We start from the raw sequence: 19,379 nt of genomic DNA on the forward strand, positions 1-19,379 counted from the left end.
ACTACAATGAGATACCACTTCACTCCAGTCAGAATGGCTATCATCAATAAATCAACAAACAACAAGTGCTGGCGAGGCTGTGGAGAAAAGGGAACCCTGCTGCACTGTTGGTGGGACTGCAGATTGGTGCAGCCATTATGGAAATCAGTAATGGAGGTATCTCAAAAAACTGGAAATGGAACTACCGTATGACCCAGCAATTGGTGTTGATTTTTTTTAAAATAACATCAAAAGCAAAAGCAACAAAAGCAAAAATAAACAAGTGGAATGACATCAAATGAAAAGACATCTCTGTACAGTAAAGGAAACCATCAGCAAAATGAAAAGGCACTGTACTGAACAGGAGAAAATATTAGCAAACAATAAATATATCTGATAAGGGGCTAATATCCAAAATATATAAACAACTCATACAACTCAATAGCAAAAGAACAAACAATCTGATTTGAAAAATGGGCAGAGGATCTGAATAGACATGTTTACAAAAAAGACACACAGGTGGCCAACAGATACGTGGAAGGTGCTCAGACATCACTAATCATCAGAGAAATGCAAATCAAAACTACAATGAGATATCACCTTACACTTGTTAGAATGGCTATTATCAAAAAGATTAGAAATAAAACATGTTGGTAAGGAGGTGGAGAAAAAGGAACCCTTCTGTACTGTCTGTGGAAATGTAAATTGGTGCAAAATCTATGGAAAACAGTTTGGAGGTTCCTCAAAAATTCAAAATAGAACTACCATATGATCCAGAAATCCCACATCTGGGTATTTATCTGAAGAAAACAATAAACACTAACTCAAAAAGATAGCTGCACTCTCATGTTCATTACAGCATTATTTACAATAGTCAAGATATGGAAACAACCTATGTGTCCACTGATGTAAGAATGGATAAAGGAATTGTGATGTATATGTACAGTGGAATATTATTCAACCACACTGAAAGAATGAAATCTTGCTTTTGTGACATGGATGTCACATGGACCTTGAGGGCAATATGCTAAAGGAAATAAGTCAGACAGAGAAAGACAGATATCATATGATCTCTCTTTTGTGTGGAATTGTAGATAGATAGATAGATAGATAGATAGATAGATAGATAGATAGATAGATAGATAGATAAAATCTTATGGATACTGAGAACAGATTGGTGGTTCCCAGGCGCAGAGGGTGGGGTGTGGGAAAATGGGTGAACTGTTTTGGCATTTTTTTATTTGAATAAATAGAATTTAAAAAATAAAATATTACCAAGAGTGATCTATAGGTTCAATGCAATCCTTACCAAAATTCCAAGGGCATTTTTACAGAATTAGAAGAAACATTTCTAAAATTTATATGGAATCACAAAAACCATGAATAGCCAAAGAAGTCCTGAGAAAGGACTTCCTGGTTTCAAGCTATACCATAAGGCTAGAGGAATTAAAACAGTATGGCAATGGCAGGAAAACAGATAAGCCAATTGAACAGAATCAAAAGTGCAGAAGTAAACCCAAGCATATACAGTGAACTAATACTTGACAAGGAAGCCAAGAATACTCAGTGGAAAAAAGACAGTTTCCAAAATAAATGGTGCTGGGAAAATTGGATATTCACGTGGAAAACAATGAATCCTGACTCCTGTCTTACCCCACTCACAAAAGTTTACTCAAAACAGATTAAACACTTAATTGTGAGACCTGAAACCATGGAACCCCTAGAAGAAAACATTGGGTCTTTGTAATATTTGTTTTGGAAATCGCACCTAAAGCACAAGCAATACAATAAAAAATAAACAAGTAGGATGATATCTAACTAAAATGCAAATAAACCACCAACAAATTGAAAGCACAACCTATGGATTGGGAAAACAATATTTACTAACCATATATCTGATAAGGGGTTAATATCCAAAATATATTAAAAAAAACACAAAAAACCTCATACAACTCAACAGCAAAACAAACAAAAATATTCAATTTAAAAATGGGCAAAGGACCTGAATAAACATTTTTACAAAGAAGTTATACAAACAGCCAACAGGTACATGAAAAGATGTTCAACATCATTAGTCATTAGAGAAATGCAAATTAAAAACACAGTGAGATATCACCTCATGCCTGTTAGAAGGACCATCATTAAAAAGAAATAACAAATGCTGGCATGGATGTGGAGTAAAGGGAATACTTGTGCTCTGTTGGTGGGATTGTAAATTGGTACATCCACTATGGAAGACAGTTTGGAAGGTCCTCAAAAATTAAAAATAGAACTATATGTTTCAGCAATTCCACTTCTGGGAATATATCCAAAAGAAATGAAAACACTAACTCAGAAAGCTACCTGTACCTCCATGTTCATAGCACTATTATTTACAATAGACAAGACTTGGAAAAAAACCTAAGTGTCCATCAATAGAATAGATAAAGCAGTTGTGGTATGTATATATACAATGTAATATTATTTGGGCGTAATAAATGAGGAAATCCTACATTTGCAAGAACATGGATGGAACTTGAAGGCATAATGCTAAGTGAAATCAGTCAGACAGAGAAAGACAAATACTGTGTGATCTCACTTACATTTGGAATCTTAAAAAAAAAAATCACCAAATTCACAGAAAAAGAGATCAGATTTGTGAGATTTATGGTTACAAGAGGAGGGAGTTGGGGAGAGGGAGAATTAGAGGAGGGTGGTCAAAAGGTACAAATTTCCAGTTATAAGGTAAATAAGTACTAGGGATGTAATTTATTGGGTTATTGGAAAAGTCATAACGTATTTGTTCTATGTTTTTCATTGCAAAAATGTGTCATGACTTTTCCGAAAACCCAATACAACATAACTATAGTTACACTGCTTATTATATAGGAAAGTAGATCCTAAGCATTCTCATCACAAGAAGAAAAATTTTTCTTATTATATCTATAAGATATGGATATTACCTAACCTATGGTGGTGATCATTTCACATTATGTAAATGAAGCCGTCATACTGTATACCCAAAACTTACATAATGATGTATGTCAATTATTTCTCAATAAAACTGTAAAGAAAAAAAAATTAAAAGTCCAGGCCCAAATGATATCACTGGTGAATTCTACCAAAATTTAAAGAAGCAATGCCAATCCATCTCGAACTCGACTGAAAAATTAAAGAGAAGGGAGCACTTTGTATCTCATTCTATGTGGCAAGCATTACCCAAGCATGAAAAAGCCAAATAAAGACATCACAATAAAAGAAAATTACAAACCAACATCCTTTATGAATATAGATGCAAAAACCCTCCATAAAATACTAGCAAACTTATTTCAATAGCATGTTAAAAGGATTATAGACTATGACCAAATGGTATTTATCCCAGGAATGAAGTGTTGTTTTAGCATAAGAAATTAATATAATACACCACATTAATAAAATAAAGGAAAAGCAAAACAGATAATCTTGATTGATGCATAAAAGGCATTTAACAAAATCAGTGACCCTTTTATGGTAAAACAACAACAACAACAAAAAAACCTCAGAAAACTAGGATAGAAGGGAACTTCCTCAACATGACAGAAGACATTTATTAAAAACTCAACAGCTAACATCAAACTAATTGTGAAAGACTAAAAGCGTCCCACCCCCAAGAGTAAGACAAGGATTCCCACTTTCACTATTGCTATTTAACACTGTGCTAGAAATCTAGCCAGAGCAATTAGATAAAAGAAATAAAAGGCATCCAAATTGGAAAGGAAGAAGTAAACTTATCTCTATTTACAGATGACATAATGCTATATATTGAAAGTCCCAAAGCTTCTAAAAGAAAGCTATTAGAGCTAATAAAAAAATTCAGCAAAGTTGCAAGACTGTAACATCAGCACACAATAATCAGTTGTGTTTGCCAACAGTGAACAATCTGAAAAAGATATTAAGAAGGGTATTTCATTTACAATAGCATCTAAAATAATACATAACCAGCCGAGTGGCTCAGTTGGTTAAGAGCTCGCTCAAGAGTGTGAGCTCTGAGCAACAGGGTCGCCGGTTCGATTCCCGGCCTGAGCTGAACTGCATCTGAGCTGCCAATAGGTGGCAGGATGGCTCAGCTAAAATAAATAAATAAATAAAATATAAAATAATACATAACTAGGAAAAAATTTAACTGAGGATGTGAAAGACTTGAATACCAAAAACTAAAATACATTGCTGAAAGAAATTAAAGAAGACCTAAATAAAAAACATCCCATGTTCATGGATCATAACACTTAATATTGTTAAAATATCAGTACTACCCAGAGCTGTCTACATAGTCAGTGCAATCATTGTCAAAATCAAAATAGCCCTTTTTGCATAAATGAAACAGCTGATCCTAAAATTCACATGGAATTCGTAGGTGTCCTGAATAACAACAATAAATCAAGAAAAAGAAGTATAATGTTGTAGGATTCACACTTCCCAATTTCAAAACTTACTGCAAAGCTACAATAGTCAAACACTGTGGTACTGTCATAATGATAGATATGTAAATCAGTGCGATAGAAAGTCTAGACATAAACCCATATCATATGTCTGTAGCCAATTGATTTTGACAAGGGTGCTAAGTCCATTCAAAGGGGAAAGAACAGTGTCATCAAGAAATAGTGCTAGGTCAACTGGATTTCCACATGCAGAAGAAAAATGTTAGACCCCTACCTCATACAATATACAAAAATTAACTCAAAATGAATGAATGACCTATGTAAATATAGGAGTTAAAATCATAAAACTCTTAAAAGAAAATATAGAGGTAAATCATGACCAGTGGATGCTTAGCTATGACATCAAAAGCATGAGCAACAAAATTAAAAAATAAAATTTCATGAAAATTAAAAATTTTGTACATTAAAGGACATTATCATGAAAATGAAAGGAAAGCCTTTGTAATGGGAGAAAGTATTTGGCAATCATATATCTAATAAGGGCTTAATACGCAGAATGTATAAAGAACTCAACAAGAAGACAAAAAAAATTTCTTTACTGAGCAATGGACTTGAATAGACATTTTTCCAATGAAGATATACAAATAGTCAAGAAACACATGAATGACTTAACCTCATTAGTCATTAGGGGAATGAATGGAAATTAAAACCACAATGAGATTCACACTTATTAGAATGCCTATAATTAAAGTTTAAAAAAAAACAGCAGAAAATAAATGTTGTTGGCAAGCATGTGGAGAAATTAGAACTCTTGTACATTGCTGGTAGGGATGTAAAATGATGCATCCCACTGTGAAAAGAGTTTGGAGTTTCCTCGTAAAGCTAAACATACAATTACTATATGACTCAACAAGTCTGCTCCTGGGTATATACCCCAAAGAATTGAAAACCAAGACTCAAACAGATAACCGTATGCCAATGTTCTGTGCAGCATTATTCACCGTAGCCAAAAGATGGAAACAAGCCAAGTACTTGTACAAATTAATGGATAAACAAAATGTGGTACATACATATAAGGGAATATTATTCAGCCATAAAAAGGAATGAAGTCCTGATATTGCTGCAGTATCAGTGAATGTTGAAAACATTATGTTAAGTGAAATGAGCAGACACAAAAGGATGAATATTGTATGATCCCACTTATATAAGACATCTACAATAGGCAAATTGATAGAGCATTGAGACAGAAAATAGATTAAAGGTTACTAGAGTCTGGAGAGAGTGAGGAATTGAGGCATTATTGTTTAATGGCTATAGATTTTCTCTTTGTGGTAATGAAACATTTTTTTGGAAATATGTAGTGGTGATGGTTGCACAACTTTGTGAATGTAATTAATGCCACTGAATTGTATACTACAAATGGTTCAAGTGGCAAATTTTGTTGTATATATTTTACCAAAATTTAAAAAAATGTTTTTTAAAAAGACATGGTACTCACTTTTTACCTGGTTACAGAAACAAAACATTTAAAAAATGTATAATTTAGCCTGGTAACTTTATAAATTATATTGAAAAATAAGCAGGTGTTATAGAATTATAAGTAATCTGCAAGATATTTTAACTTATTCAATATAAAAATGTAATTTTGCAGGATTAATACATTTGACTCTGCAATCCTAAAGCTATAGGAGATAAAAATGAAATTTAAAATCCATTTTGATTAAATCTTCAAGTATATTAACAGAGTACCTCTATGCCTACTTGTGACTATAAAAATATCACTCCACCTCTGCTAAGCCCTAATTATATCAATCAACTCTTGACACAAATTCTTATATAATATGAAGAATACAGAGCAGTGAAATACTGTGCTTCAACCTTTTGTCCCATTACACATGAAGGTTAGGACATATCTCTTTTTTAATACTGATTTCAAGGCTCTGAATTAACATCTAAGGAATATTTTTCATAAGAACTACAAAATGTATTTCAAATATATTCATAATAATATGCAATTCCTACTGAAAATACATTTGAGAGGCTTGATTTGGGAAATTCTCAGAAAATATGCTAATTGTTCATTCTATTCTAAGTTTATCCTTATATACAGGCACTCATCCACCCATTTCAACAAACATATTGAATACCCACTATGAGCACTGCGCAAGCTGCTAAAATTGCAAAAATGAATGAGAGAATTGTTGACAGTCTTTCTGTCTCTGAACAAATATTCAAAATAATGGAGCCTACTTTATGGTCTTTGATAGCGAATATAAATTAGAACCATATTCTGTGTGTGGGGCGGCTGGGGTGAGGGGAGGTCACAGCCTTATTTGCTAGGATACAAGAGAAATTCTGAAATAAAATTGTTTTTACAATATAGAATTTATAAAAAGGCAGAAGTACCTGAGGTTTTGGACTGCTAGTTCTTCTTTATAAACCTGATAGTGGCTTGGAGATTTTTCTTTGCAGTTCTTTCTCTTTGATTTCACACAATGAATTTCTCCAAGAGCTTTTTTCTCCTTCAAGTGGGAAAATAAGTCAGATTCAACTTTCTATCTACCTTCTCTTTTACAGTTTTATAAATCACTTCATTATTTCAGCCAGAATTCATAGTAACATTGTAGTATTTTCCCCCTGAACTGCTGAGGGCCCTGCTCCACACTACCCTAAACTTTATGACCCAGGATGACAGCTTCCCCTGCCTGGTGCATGGCTGGCTACTGTGGAAAGGTTCCTGAGGAGGAAAAGGGACTGCTGCACCGTCTCAAACTGATAGGCGCTCTCCCTACAAGCAGCACAGTACTTTCACTGGACGATCATTTTCATTATCAAGTCTCATGGCTATGCCTAACTTCTAAGGCACAGGGAAGTGTAAATAAACCATGTACTTAGGAGACCAGAACATTTGTGAAGAGCCGTAAATGAACCACAACTGTGAAAATTTGTGTCCAATTCACTTGAAAACGCGGATAGTATGGATGCTGTTGTATAAAAATTACCAAAAATGACTCAAGAGGAACTAGAAAATAGGAATAGATGAACAACTATTAAAGAAATGTATTGGTATTTAAAAATCTACTCCCACACCTGAAAAGACTGCAGGCCAAATAGCTTTATAGGCTAGATTTACCAAACTTTTAAGGGTTCTTATTCTATGCAAACTGTTTCACAGTAAAAATTGAGTACACGATTGTCAATATTGAGAACTGTTAAGTGTCTGAGATTTACCTGATTTGCAATCTGACAGTTTAGTCATAAATGCTTGCAGCAGACATGACACTCCTGGGTCAGAGACAAAGGGTGGTTTACTATTCATAGCAGTAGCCAGAACATGAGCATCTGTGATGGATACCTGAGCCCCATTTTTCACAGGGCATTACAAATAGGGCCAGATGATATCTATACATGCGGTGGGGTGTGTTACATAGAGAGCTCTAAGCTTACAGATCTCAAATCTTTTATAACAGGCATTAAATATGCTATGTTCTAAGGCTATAAAAACAAACCTTCCTAGAGGGATACATACTATCTTCCAAGACTGCTTGCTATAGAAATATCTTTTTAAAGAAAAAATCGTACAGAACAAAGGCAGTCAGTACCTCTGCTTGCAAGATATGCAGACACACAGATCCACAGGGAGTTGTCACATAACTGCCATGTTTTATGAAGCCAATAAAATCATGATATAAAAACCAGGCAAAAATAGCACAAAACAGAAAATTATAGACTAATCTTCCTTGCAGAAATAGGCATAAAAATGTCATGTAAAATATGTATAGCTGAATTCACCAGTGCATGTAAACCAATATCATGAACACATGGAATTTATCCTAGGTATGAAGGAATGATAAAATATTGGAAAATCTATCACTTTAACTCATCACTTTAACAGGTTTTTAAATTTTTCAACATTTAAAAAAAATCTATTTGAATTAATCACATTAACAGATTAAATAGGAAAACTATGTGAACATCTCAATAAATAGAGAAACTTTGTTGACTTGACCAAATAATAAGATGTTTAATATTGGCACAAGAATCCAAATTTTATGATTGCTTGAAGAGTATGATTTTCACTGCAATATTATGTGTCAAAAAAGTATGAAGTACATGTCTTTATTGTGTCCTTTACTTCAAAATAGCATAGTTAAAATGTACTAATATTGGTTACTCTTTAATAAACCATGACTTAGTACCAAACTAATTATTATCAGTTTATCACCAATAGTAGGTTGTGGTCAAATCTATGTAAAAGTGAAAACCAAAGTTTCTCACTCCATTAACTCCATTTTTTTTAGAATGAAGTGGTTGTATATATTAAAACACAATGCAATATATAGATGATGTATTGTAGAATTGTACACTGAAACCTATATAATTTTATTAACCAATGTCACCCCCAATACAGTTAATTAAACAAAAAATAAAATGTATATTTTGACTGTTATCATAATGGTTTTAAGTGTACTGTCCTTAGGTCTGCTTTTTGAATGGGGGAAATATAGCCGCCATGATGGTAAAAATTGCTTCTTGGGACAACAAAAAGCTTATTAGATAGCACAGGGGTTTGTGGCCCTCAAAAGCTCAGCCATACCTGACGAAATTTTATTCCTTATTATTTAATTTGTCTCATTAGAGAGAAATTAGATATAAATTAATTAAACTAAGTTATTGATTAGAATGCTCAATTTAAAATAAATTTAAATTTAGCTTATTTTTTTTCCTTACAAGGATGATAATAAAAACAAAACAAAACATTGAGAAACACTGTTCTAGAGTGAGTTTCTAAGACAAGGACCATGTCTTAAATCATCAGCCACTAGCATATAGTACATATACTCTCCATAAGTGTTTAATAAATACCATATTCTCAGTATCTGATATTCTGACAGTCTATATAAAGTTAGCAATTGCCTTAGAGAAAACTCATACTTGAAGAAAACAGTTGCTCAGCTATTTGTTTGAACAAGCAATGGTAAGTTTACTGATTTATTCAGAAAAGATAGACATAATATAAAGAACAAGCACTGGCAAGAAAAGGCAGCTTCTTCCTCATATTAAAAGTAGCAGCAGCAGATGCTGTCAAAGGGAAAGGACAAAAAGAAAGGCAAGAGCAAAGGCAAAGATGACAAGAAGTAAGGACAAGCCACCCTGGTGTCCCCTCTTCCTGGGCCTATCCGACGCAGGGGTTTGGGTCTGGGGACTGCCTGATGCAGGAGTTGGCTGTCATCCTCCCCCCAGCCCTTCTGGACCCCCTTGGGTCCACCTCTTGCACCCCTGATTCTGAGGACAGTTCCCATTGTTCAAGAATTCCCCAAGATGCATGCCAAATCGTGCTGCTTCAACTGAGACAATAGTGTGTCAGATTTGGGACCCTGAAGCAATTTAGATGCAGCACCTGCCTGTGTGTGATGCATTAACAATGGAGGCAGATAAGTTCCCAAAGAACAGAAGTAACACATGACTGAATGAAATAGGTACTAATGGAGGAACAAAGAACTGAGAATGAGGAGGAAGAGTTCTGGCACTGGAAGTGAAGGTCAGGATAACATTTCTTGGGATACTGGAGGTCCTCTAGACCAGCGTTGTCCAATAGGGTAGTCACCAGGCATGTGTGGCAATTAAATTAAAATTAATTAAAATTAAATAAAATTTAAAATTCAGATCTTCAGTTGAACTAGCCACGTTTCATATGCTCACTAGGCACATGTAGGTAGTGGTGACTATATTGGACAGCCTAGATATAGAACATTTCCATCATCACAGAAAGCTCTATTGGATGGCAATGCTCTAGACCAGTGGTTCATAACCCAGGACGGTTTTGTCTCCCAGGGAACATTTGGCAATATCTGTAGACATTTTTGGTTGTCACATCTGGGGATGTGTGTTACTGTCATCTAGTGAGTAGAGACCAAGGATGCTGTTTAACATCCTGTAATGCACAGGACCACACCCTACCCCCACCCCCAACAGAGAATAATTTAGTTCAAATATCAGTAGCGCCAGGGTTGGGAAACCCTGCTCAAGACTATAAAGGTCTCTAGAATAGGCACAAAGCATTATTCACCATATCTCCAGCATCTAGCAGAGAGCCTGGAACATAGCAGGTGCTTAATATTTTTTCAGTAAACAAATTAAGGTGTCAAAAAAAAGTAATAGTAGCAATAGTAATAATAAGAATTTAACATTTATTAAACCTTTACTATAAGCCAGGCATATGCTTTATATGTAGCAATTCATCTAATCCTCATAATAGCTCAACGAATTAGGTACTTTCATTATCACCATTTTACAGTGGAATCTGCAAATTTATCACTGTGATCAGTATTCTGACAGTTTTTCTAATGTCATAATCAATCTAATACCAAGTAACAATGTCTGTAGTCTAATTCTGTTAGTCTAATTTTGATTTAGAAGCTTCAATCCCATCCATTTACAGTTCTAGAAGTTCTAAAATTATTAATAACACACACTCTCTCCCTTCCTACTTAAAAAAAATTAAAGAAATTAACGTTAACCAAGCAATGATCATTATCCGGCTCACTTATAAAAACCTACTGCCTAAGCCATCTTGGGTCGTTATCACCTTCTGTTGTTCAGAGCTGGAAATTGTATAGTCCAGTATCTTCTTACATTGCCTTCTTTCTCCCTCCTTCCACCAAAAATAGGGAATTAGCATTGATGAGGACACTTTTAGAGTGAAAGAGGCACTATGAGTAATTATACCAGGACAACAAGACTAGCCAGACTGTCCTGGGGAAACCAGCAAGTATGATCTCCCCGCTCGTGATGCTTCGTCTTTTGTGCCACGTCTGTTCTCAGCTCCGCTGCTTTTTACAACTATGCCATTAATAACATTACTTCCTTGACCCAAACAACTGAAACTTTTGAATACAAAGAAACTAAGGCCTATCAGTAATCTGTTGGGATAGCAAAATCAGTATTTTTTAATGTAAAGTTAACAGTAATTTCCAATAACAGTGTTACCTGTTCTCCACCCTAAATCTGTGGAGAAGGTTTTGAAAAGGTATATAAACTACTTTGGGAATCTTTGTGTTTCTGTATTAGGATAATTTTTGAACATGAGAAAAACCCTTCCCACTTCTCTATCTCCTATACAAACAGAAAGGTCCCTTTGCCCCTCACAGGCTGTCTCTGTTTTAGAGAAGAGTGATTAGATAGCCTTGAAAAGCTGTTGGGATTGAAATCCCCTCCATGTGCTCTGCACAATAGAATGCCCGCACATTGGATGCAAGGCAATCTACTGGAATGTGTATCAAAATTATATTATGTTTACGCAGAAGAAAAGTTAAGCTTTACTAATATTTAGTGAGGACACTAGCATTCTTTCTTACATGTTATGGTATGTAATGTTAGCTGAGGGAAACTGAAAATTTGACAACACAGAAAGAAGGGCTGAGTTCAGTAGTTTGCTTTCTGTTTGTTGCAATATATCGAAGTTTACATATGCCCAACTAAATGGATTTTGGATATTATCTAGTTTTTGCTAGCCTACCAGCAAAAAAGTGGACAAGAGACTTAATTAAACAGAATCTATAAAGAAATCAGATTGAAGATAATACTAATAAGGGAAACAGAAAAATAGAGGAGCTGAGCTATCATCCTAGTACAATTCAATCATTGATGAAAGAAACTGCCATATATATGGTGACAAAAGGAGATTTGACACATTGCAATGTATAGGTGATGTATTGTAAAATTGTACACTTGAAACCTATATAATTTTATTAACCATTGTTGCCCCAATAAATTTAATTTCTAAAAAATTAAAAATAAACTAGAAAATACTGAAGAAGACACAACTAAAAAGAAAGTAATTCCATGTTCACTCATTGAAAGAATATTAAAATGTGCATACTATTCAAGACAATATAGTCAATGCAATCTCTATCAATATACCAATGGCATTTTTTGCAGAAATAGAAAAAACAATTCTAAAAATTGTATGGAACCAAAAATTACCCCGAATAGCAAAAGCAATCTTGAAAAGAACAGAGTGCAAGGCATTATATTTCCTGATTTCAAATTAAATTGCAAAGCTGTAGTAATCAAAACATTGCGCTCCTGGCATTAAAACAGACACAGATGAATGGAACACAATGGAGAATCAGAAATAAATCCACTCATATACAACCACCTAATTTTCAATAAGGGACCCAAGAATACACCGTGGGGAAAGGATAACCTCTTCAGTAAATTGTGCTGGCAAAACTGGGTTGCCACATGCAAAAAAACTGAAATTGGATCCTTATCTTACACCATACACAAAAATAGACTCAAAATAGCTCATAGACTTAAATGTAACACCTGAAACCGTAAAACTCTACAAGAAAACATAGTGTAAACTCCTTGGCATCAGCCTTGTCAGTGGTTTTCTGGCTATAAGCACAAAAGCGCCGGCAACAAAAGCAAAAATAAACAAGCGGGATTACATCAAACTAAAAAGCTGCTGTATGGCACAGGAAACAATCAAAATGGAAAGACTACCTATGGATTGGAAGAAAATATTTGCAAACCATATATCTGATAAGAGATACTGGAAATTTGCTAAGAAAGTAGACTTCAGGTACTCTCCCAACAAAAAATTATGAGAGATGTTATGTTAATTAGCTTGACTATAGTATAATATTCATTTCACTATATATCAAATGACCATGTTTTATATCTTAAATATGTACAATTTTATTTTTAAAAATAAAACAGATAAACAATAATTTAGGACTTTTACTGATCAAAGAAGCTTGACTTTAAATAAATATACTCATACCCAGATGAATGTAACCTAGTGGTCAGAATAAGCAGACTAATCTAGAGCATAATATTTCACATTATTCAATTGTTACAGTGGATGAACTAGAATTTGCTTCAAGCTTGAGCCTCACAGAACCTTTGTCATCAGAGTTACCAGCAAGTACTAGAATTAACCTTTTCTGTTGTTTATTGTATTGTCTCCACTCACTAACACTGTTAAATACAGAAACACTTAAAGTAGGTATTAGATAAATAAAAAACAAAGATTAATAATCAGGTTATCAGTCATTGGAAAATTGAATTTTATTTTTTAGAGACTTCTGAAATGATATATTGGTCAACCAAGGAAAAAAAGTTTGCCAATGGGCAAGTTTATAGTCAAGCTGTCAATTCACATGTAATTATCATAACGAAAAAAAGAACAGCATTTCACCAGGAGACTTAAAGAGATTTCTGATAGGTGCTTATCATTGAAAAAAAACTGTCAGGAGTACAAACTAACACTCAGCAAAATCAAGATGTGCTCTGTTCGTGGTCCCTGCATTCAGGATGCAGCTTCCTTTCTGAGCACATATCTGAATGTAATGAGCCTTAAACTGTGTTGATACACCTTGTAGGTTTCCACAGACGTGCGACTCCAGTTACGCGAAGGCAGTTCCCACACGGAGCACACAGGATGGACTACCTGCACTTTGAGGACGACAGCCGCGGCTGGTGGTTTGACATGGACATGGTGATCATCTATATTTATTCAGTGAACTGGGTCATTGGATTCATTGTTTTCTGCTTTCTTTGCTATTTTTTCTTTCCGTTTTAGGGATTTTCATATCTTACTATCTTAACACAGCTGAACAATCACGAATTATGTAAATAGATAACAATTACGTAAACATTTTTTAAATGTGCTTTGAAATATTTATAATGTTGCATTATATAAAATGTGGGTGTTTATAGATAAAGTCTGAGAATAGGTAACAATGTTTTTCATGTCAAGAAACTGTTCAAGAGCTGATCTATCTCGCTCTTAGCAACAATACACTATTAATTTCATAATTCTTTTTGATTTAGGATTTATGAGCTCTAATTTTATTATCTTTATTGTAAAGATTAAGGTTTTCCCTCCACTTAAAAATAATAAAAATAAAAAATGAAATTATTATCTGGGTAGATATCAGAAAAAAATATTTAGTCAGTCGCCACTTACTCTCAGACAAATTATACACATTAAAGGTAAACCATATTCTCGAATTCATCTAGCAGGTGTATTCAGTTTTGATTCCAATCATCCCTGCTTTTTGTCTCTTTCTGTTCCCAACAAAGCTGACTGTCCTTTTCTTACAGACATAGTAATAGCTTTCGTGAAACATTTTTAATTATTGTAAGAACAGAATAATAAATATTAAGAAAAACTGAGACTAACCTCCATCAATAGACACTTAGAGAAATATATTAACACTTTTAGAATTGCAGGGTTACTCACCTGAAGAAATAAAAAACTTGCTGATTTTCAGTAGTCTAAAACAGCAGTGCATGTCCAAAATGTAATGAATTTAGTGTTCATTTAACTAGAAGGTTGTCAAATATATTGTAAATGTGCAATAAAGAGTGGCTTTTAAATTTTTTTATTGTTATGTGATCTAATGTCTACAATAAAGAATTATTGGAAATAAACTTGTGGATTAATAGAAAAAAACCTGACATTTATTTTTATTTATTTTTACAGTAACCCTTGGAATTAGTTTTTTCCTTATTAAAACAAACAAACAAAATAGAAGATCTGAATTGCCCCAGTGTAGGAAGAAATTGGGCATCCCAATTTTAAATGTGAGAAAACTAAAGCACAGAAAAGTAAGCTCTTTATTTCAGGAGATCTTTGTATAACCTAGGATAAAAGTTTTTATTATGAACTACTAATCCAACATTCCTACACTATGATGACAAAAATCTGATAATGCAATAAGCATATTTCTACACAATAGATGAACCTCTCATTTAGTGGTGGCACTAAAAATATTACCACCATCCAAACAAATCGGGATGGATTAAGGTTCAACAGTTCAGTTTGTGAAAAGTTCAAATTCGGCCTAATTACTACTGATTGTATTGAAATAAAGGCACTTAACTGACGGTATGTGATATTCTAAGAAATACGGAAGAATGGTACAGATTTTTATTCTAATACTGTTACTATTATTAAAATTATATCTGTGACAGAAAACAGTAGTGTGCATTAGACATCATAAATCCAGAAAGCAGAAAATTAAATACAAGTTAGAAAAACAGAGATCAATTTTTGCTCATATATCAAAATAAAATATATAAATTATGCATGCTGTCTAGTTTCATGTAACTAATATCTTGTGGAAACAGTGTTGCAGCCAAAGCTCAGTATTACCTTATAGAAATAAAAAAAGGATTTTATAATCACTAGTTTATTGCTCCAAGTAAAGATAATATAAGGGAAAATATAGCCTTCATAAAATATATGTCAGGACTGAAAAATTAACAAAATCCATACGGGAAGCAATATTTTAAGAACTTGAAAATAAATTGGAGCCATGTCTGAGGCAACTCCTGGCTTACAAGCTCTAGCGAATATTCCTTCATACATTGCTAAATTACTTAAAAGTTGGTTTAATTTTACATGAAGTAAAATAAGTAGTAGTATTGATTCATATTTCTCAAAAAACAGTGCCGATTTCCCAGTATATGTTATTAGGTCAGTAATCCATTTCAGTTTATAGATCTGAATCTATAAACTAAATACAAATATATAATAAACATAAGTATATATTAAATATAGTATACTTAAAAAATAAAACAGTCCAGAGGAGCATTCTAAATGGACTCATTTTATGCCTATTAATAACTTGATCTGAGAATGACATCACTTGGTATATTAAAATTAAGGTAAATTTATAATTATAAATTTCTAATTTTACTTTAAAATATTTTAAAATTTTATACAAATGGAGCTAACAGCTGCTAAGTAGTAAGAAGTACAGCATTTCCTAGAGACAACTGTTTTTGCAAAACCAGATAAAACCTAGGTGAAAAGAAACCATTTTCTTCTGGTATCCATCACACAGTAGCCATTCAATAGATGATTGTTAAGTTTATAAATAAAATACATGAATGAACTTTAGAGTAAAACAAAAAATTATATGTTCTTTTTATTTAGTGTTTTTCACAGTATCAATTACATAAAAAAAATCATTTTCCAATAAAGAAGAAAGGAAAAGAAAATCCTAAAACTAATCAAGTACAATATTATTTATTAGTTAACAGGTTTCGTTTTCTGTGCCATCATTATCAACAATTTCTATTTCTACTGAACTTAATTATGGTGAAGGTTAATTTTTAAATTTTTCACACATTCATAAAAAAATGCCTAAAATTAAGTAGATTTCTGAGTACTTTCAGCAGGTAATTTATTTCTTGATTTTTAAAAAGCAAATTCACAAAACCAACACCTATTCATTTTATACTCAGAAGAAGCTAAGGAAATTTAGACAAAATATAAAAGGAATTAGAATTTATGACATACAAAGACCTACCACTGTTAATCAACAAATTCAAGAATAAAAAAAAACAAAAATATTTTTCTATATCTGCTATATTACTAATGCCACTTTAGTATTAAATATTAAATGCTACATTTAACAACAAAAGCACCATCAATTTTACCTCTGCCTTGAAATCTTGCTCCTAAAATAGTTGGCATGACAAAAAAAAAAGCCATTTAATAAAATTCTCACTTAAATGTCTTCTGTATGGCTAAAGGAAGACACAGATTCTTAAAAACTTTATTTTTATTTGGATCATTTGTTAACAAATGTCATAGAAGAGCATTTGATTCAATGCAATGACAGTTAAAGTCTTTGTTCATAGGTTTCCGCAGTTAAAGGTAGAGGACATTCATATAATAAAGTGTTCCTAAGGTTCTGAATAATTGAACATGCTCAACTCTTATTTTCTTGAAAAGTTTCTGATTTTCAATAAACTCTCAATGTATGCTTTCAATTACTTATATCAATGTATGCTTTTCTCCAGGATGAATTTAGTTTCCTTTGCTATTTTTGAAGATAACACTTATAAGAATTCCTTTTCTATATTTCTTTTTTTTTTCCACATAGATCCTATAAGAATCATGATTAGCCCATGGATGTCCTAGTGTGTATTTACTGCAGTATGCATTTATCTTATAATCATGCTTCTATTTATAGGGTCAGAAAAACAGATACTTTGCCATTTTTACTCTTTTTTAGGATCTCTAACAAGGCACAATAGATATACTTTGAGAATCATTTTTCTTTTTCTAATACTTCTAAAAATAGTTATTGGACTATTATCACAGCGCTTATGGTTGCTTCTCACACACATAATCATCAATATATTAAGTACTGTTAAGACACAGTCCAAAGGGGCTAATATCCAAAATATATAAAGAACTCATACAACTCAACAACAAAACAATCCAATTGAAAAACGGGCAGAGCACCTGAACAGACACTTTTCCCAGGAAGACATACAAATGGCCAACAGATATATGAAAAGATGCTCAACTTCACTAGCTATTAGGAAAATGCAAATCAAACCCACAATGAGATATCACCTCACATCTGTTAGAATGGTGATAATCAACAAGACAAGTAATAACAAGTGTTGGAGAGGCTGTGGAGAAACGGAACCCTCATACACTGCTGGTGGGAATGTAAATTGGTACAGCCACTATGGAAAACAGTATGGAGGTTCCTCAAAAAATTAAGACTAGAATTACCATACAACCTAGCAATCCCTCTTCTGGGTATCTACCCCCAAAATCTGAAAACATTTATTCATAAAGATTTATGTACCCCTATGTTCTTTGCAACATTATTTACAATGGTCAAGATAGGGAAACAAGCAAAGTGTCCTTCGATAGATGACTGGATAAAGAAGATGTGGTACATATACAGAACGGAATACTACTCGGCCATAAGAAAAGATGAAATACCGCCATTTGTGACAACATGAATGGATCTTGTGATTATCATGCTAAGTGAAATAAGTCAGAAAAAGTCGAGAGCCATATGACTTCACTCCTGTGAGATAGAAAACTGAAAGCAACAAATGAACAAGACAAACAAAAACCCTTAGACACAGATAACAGTTTAGTGGCTACCAGAGGGTAAGAGGGGAGGAGATGTGGTAGAAGAGGGTAAAAGGGGTCAAATATATGGTGATGGAAGGAGAACTGACTCTGGGTGGTGAACACATAATGCAGTATGTAGACGATGTATTATAGAATTGTACACCTGAAACCTATGTAACTTTACTAACCAGTGTCACCCCAATCAATCTAATGAAATGTAAAACAAAAGACACAGTCCTTCTAAGTTGCCTTTACTCTTCCACATTTTTTATAAGCGCCTCACCCAAAGAATATCTAGTAAGTAAACACACTGCCTACTAAAATGCAATTTTACTATTGATAGCATTGCAAGAGGCGATATTGGTCTTATAAGAACTTGGTGTTTTAACTGCTTTACAGGTGTCACCTTGTCTACCAACAAACTATTAAACTCTTAAGAGCAAAGGAAATGAGAGAAGACCACAGCTAACATTTATGAAACTGCTATATGTTAGGTATTATGCTGGTCATATTAACATTGTTTAATCTTCTCAATACTCTGAATAATACGTTAACCTCGTATTACAGATGAGGAAGAGAATGTTACCAAAATCACAGTTAGAAAGTGATTGATTTATCTGCATTTCTGACCTTGTGCTCTATTTTGTAATAGCTGATGACTTGATGAAGTTGAATATTCTCTGAAGAAGCTTAGTAATAATACTGCTAAAGAAGCGTTGGGAATAAGAGATGGTCTCAATCAAGAATGCAGGAACGGGGCCAGCCGAGTGGTACGTTGGTTAGGAATTGGCTTGGGATGCCAGCTCTGAGCAGCAGGGCCCCTGTTCAGATCTCACATGAGGGCCAGTAACGCTGCACCCTCTACAGCTAAGATGGTGAACAACAGCTCGACCTGGAGCTGGGCTGCCATGAGTTGCTGGCAATGTCATAGGCTGCAGTGGGGCTGGCCGGCAGCTGACGTGAGCTTTCATAAGCTGCCGTCAGCCGCTGTACAATGACCAGCGAGCAACTGCCTCACCCAGGAAGAGCATAATGATAATATCAACATGGGCCAGTGAAGCAATGTCCTCCACACTACACTGAAGAACAAAAGG

The 19,379-nt window shown here is 33.8% G+C and overlaps 1 protein-coding gene across 4 annotated transcripts in view; it reads left to right on the forward strand.

Moving 5' to 3' along the window:
• RNF180 (ring finger protein 180) overlaps positions 1-14,772 on the forward strand; it is a 139,838-nt gene extending 125,066 nt beyond the window's left edge. For all 4 annotated transcript variants that reach the window (XM_019652433.1, XM_019652435.1, XM_019652434.1 and 1 more), the window contains exon 8: positions 13,769-14,772. In XM_019652433.1, the coding sequence (XP_019507978.1) occupies positions 13,769-13,968 (200 nt within the window). In that variant the 3' untranslated portion in view covers positions 13,969-14,772. The remainder of the gene's footprint in view (positions 1-13,768) is intronic.
• Positions 14,773-19,379: the final 4,607 nt, after the last annotated feature.

The sequence above is a fragment of the Hipposideros armiger genome, unplaced genomic scaffold (assembly GCF_001890085.2).
Source record: "Hipposideros armiger isolate ML-2016 unplaced genomic scaffold, ASM189008v1 scaffold_179, whole genome shotgun sequence".
Classification (NCBI taxonomy): domain Eukaryota; kingdom Metazoa; phylum Chordata; class Mammalia; order Chiroptera; family Hipposideridae; genus Hipposideros; species Hipposideros armiger.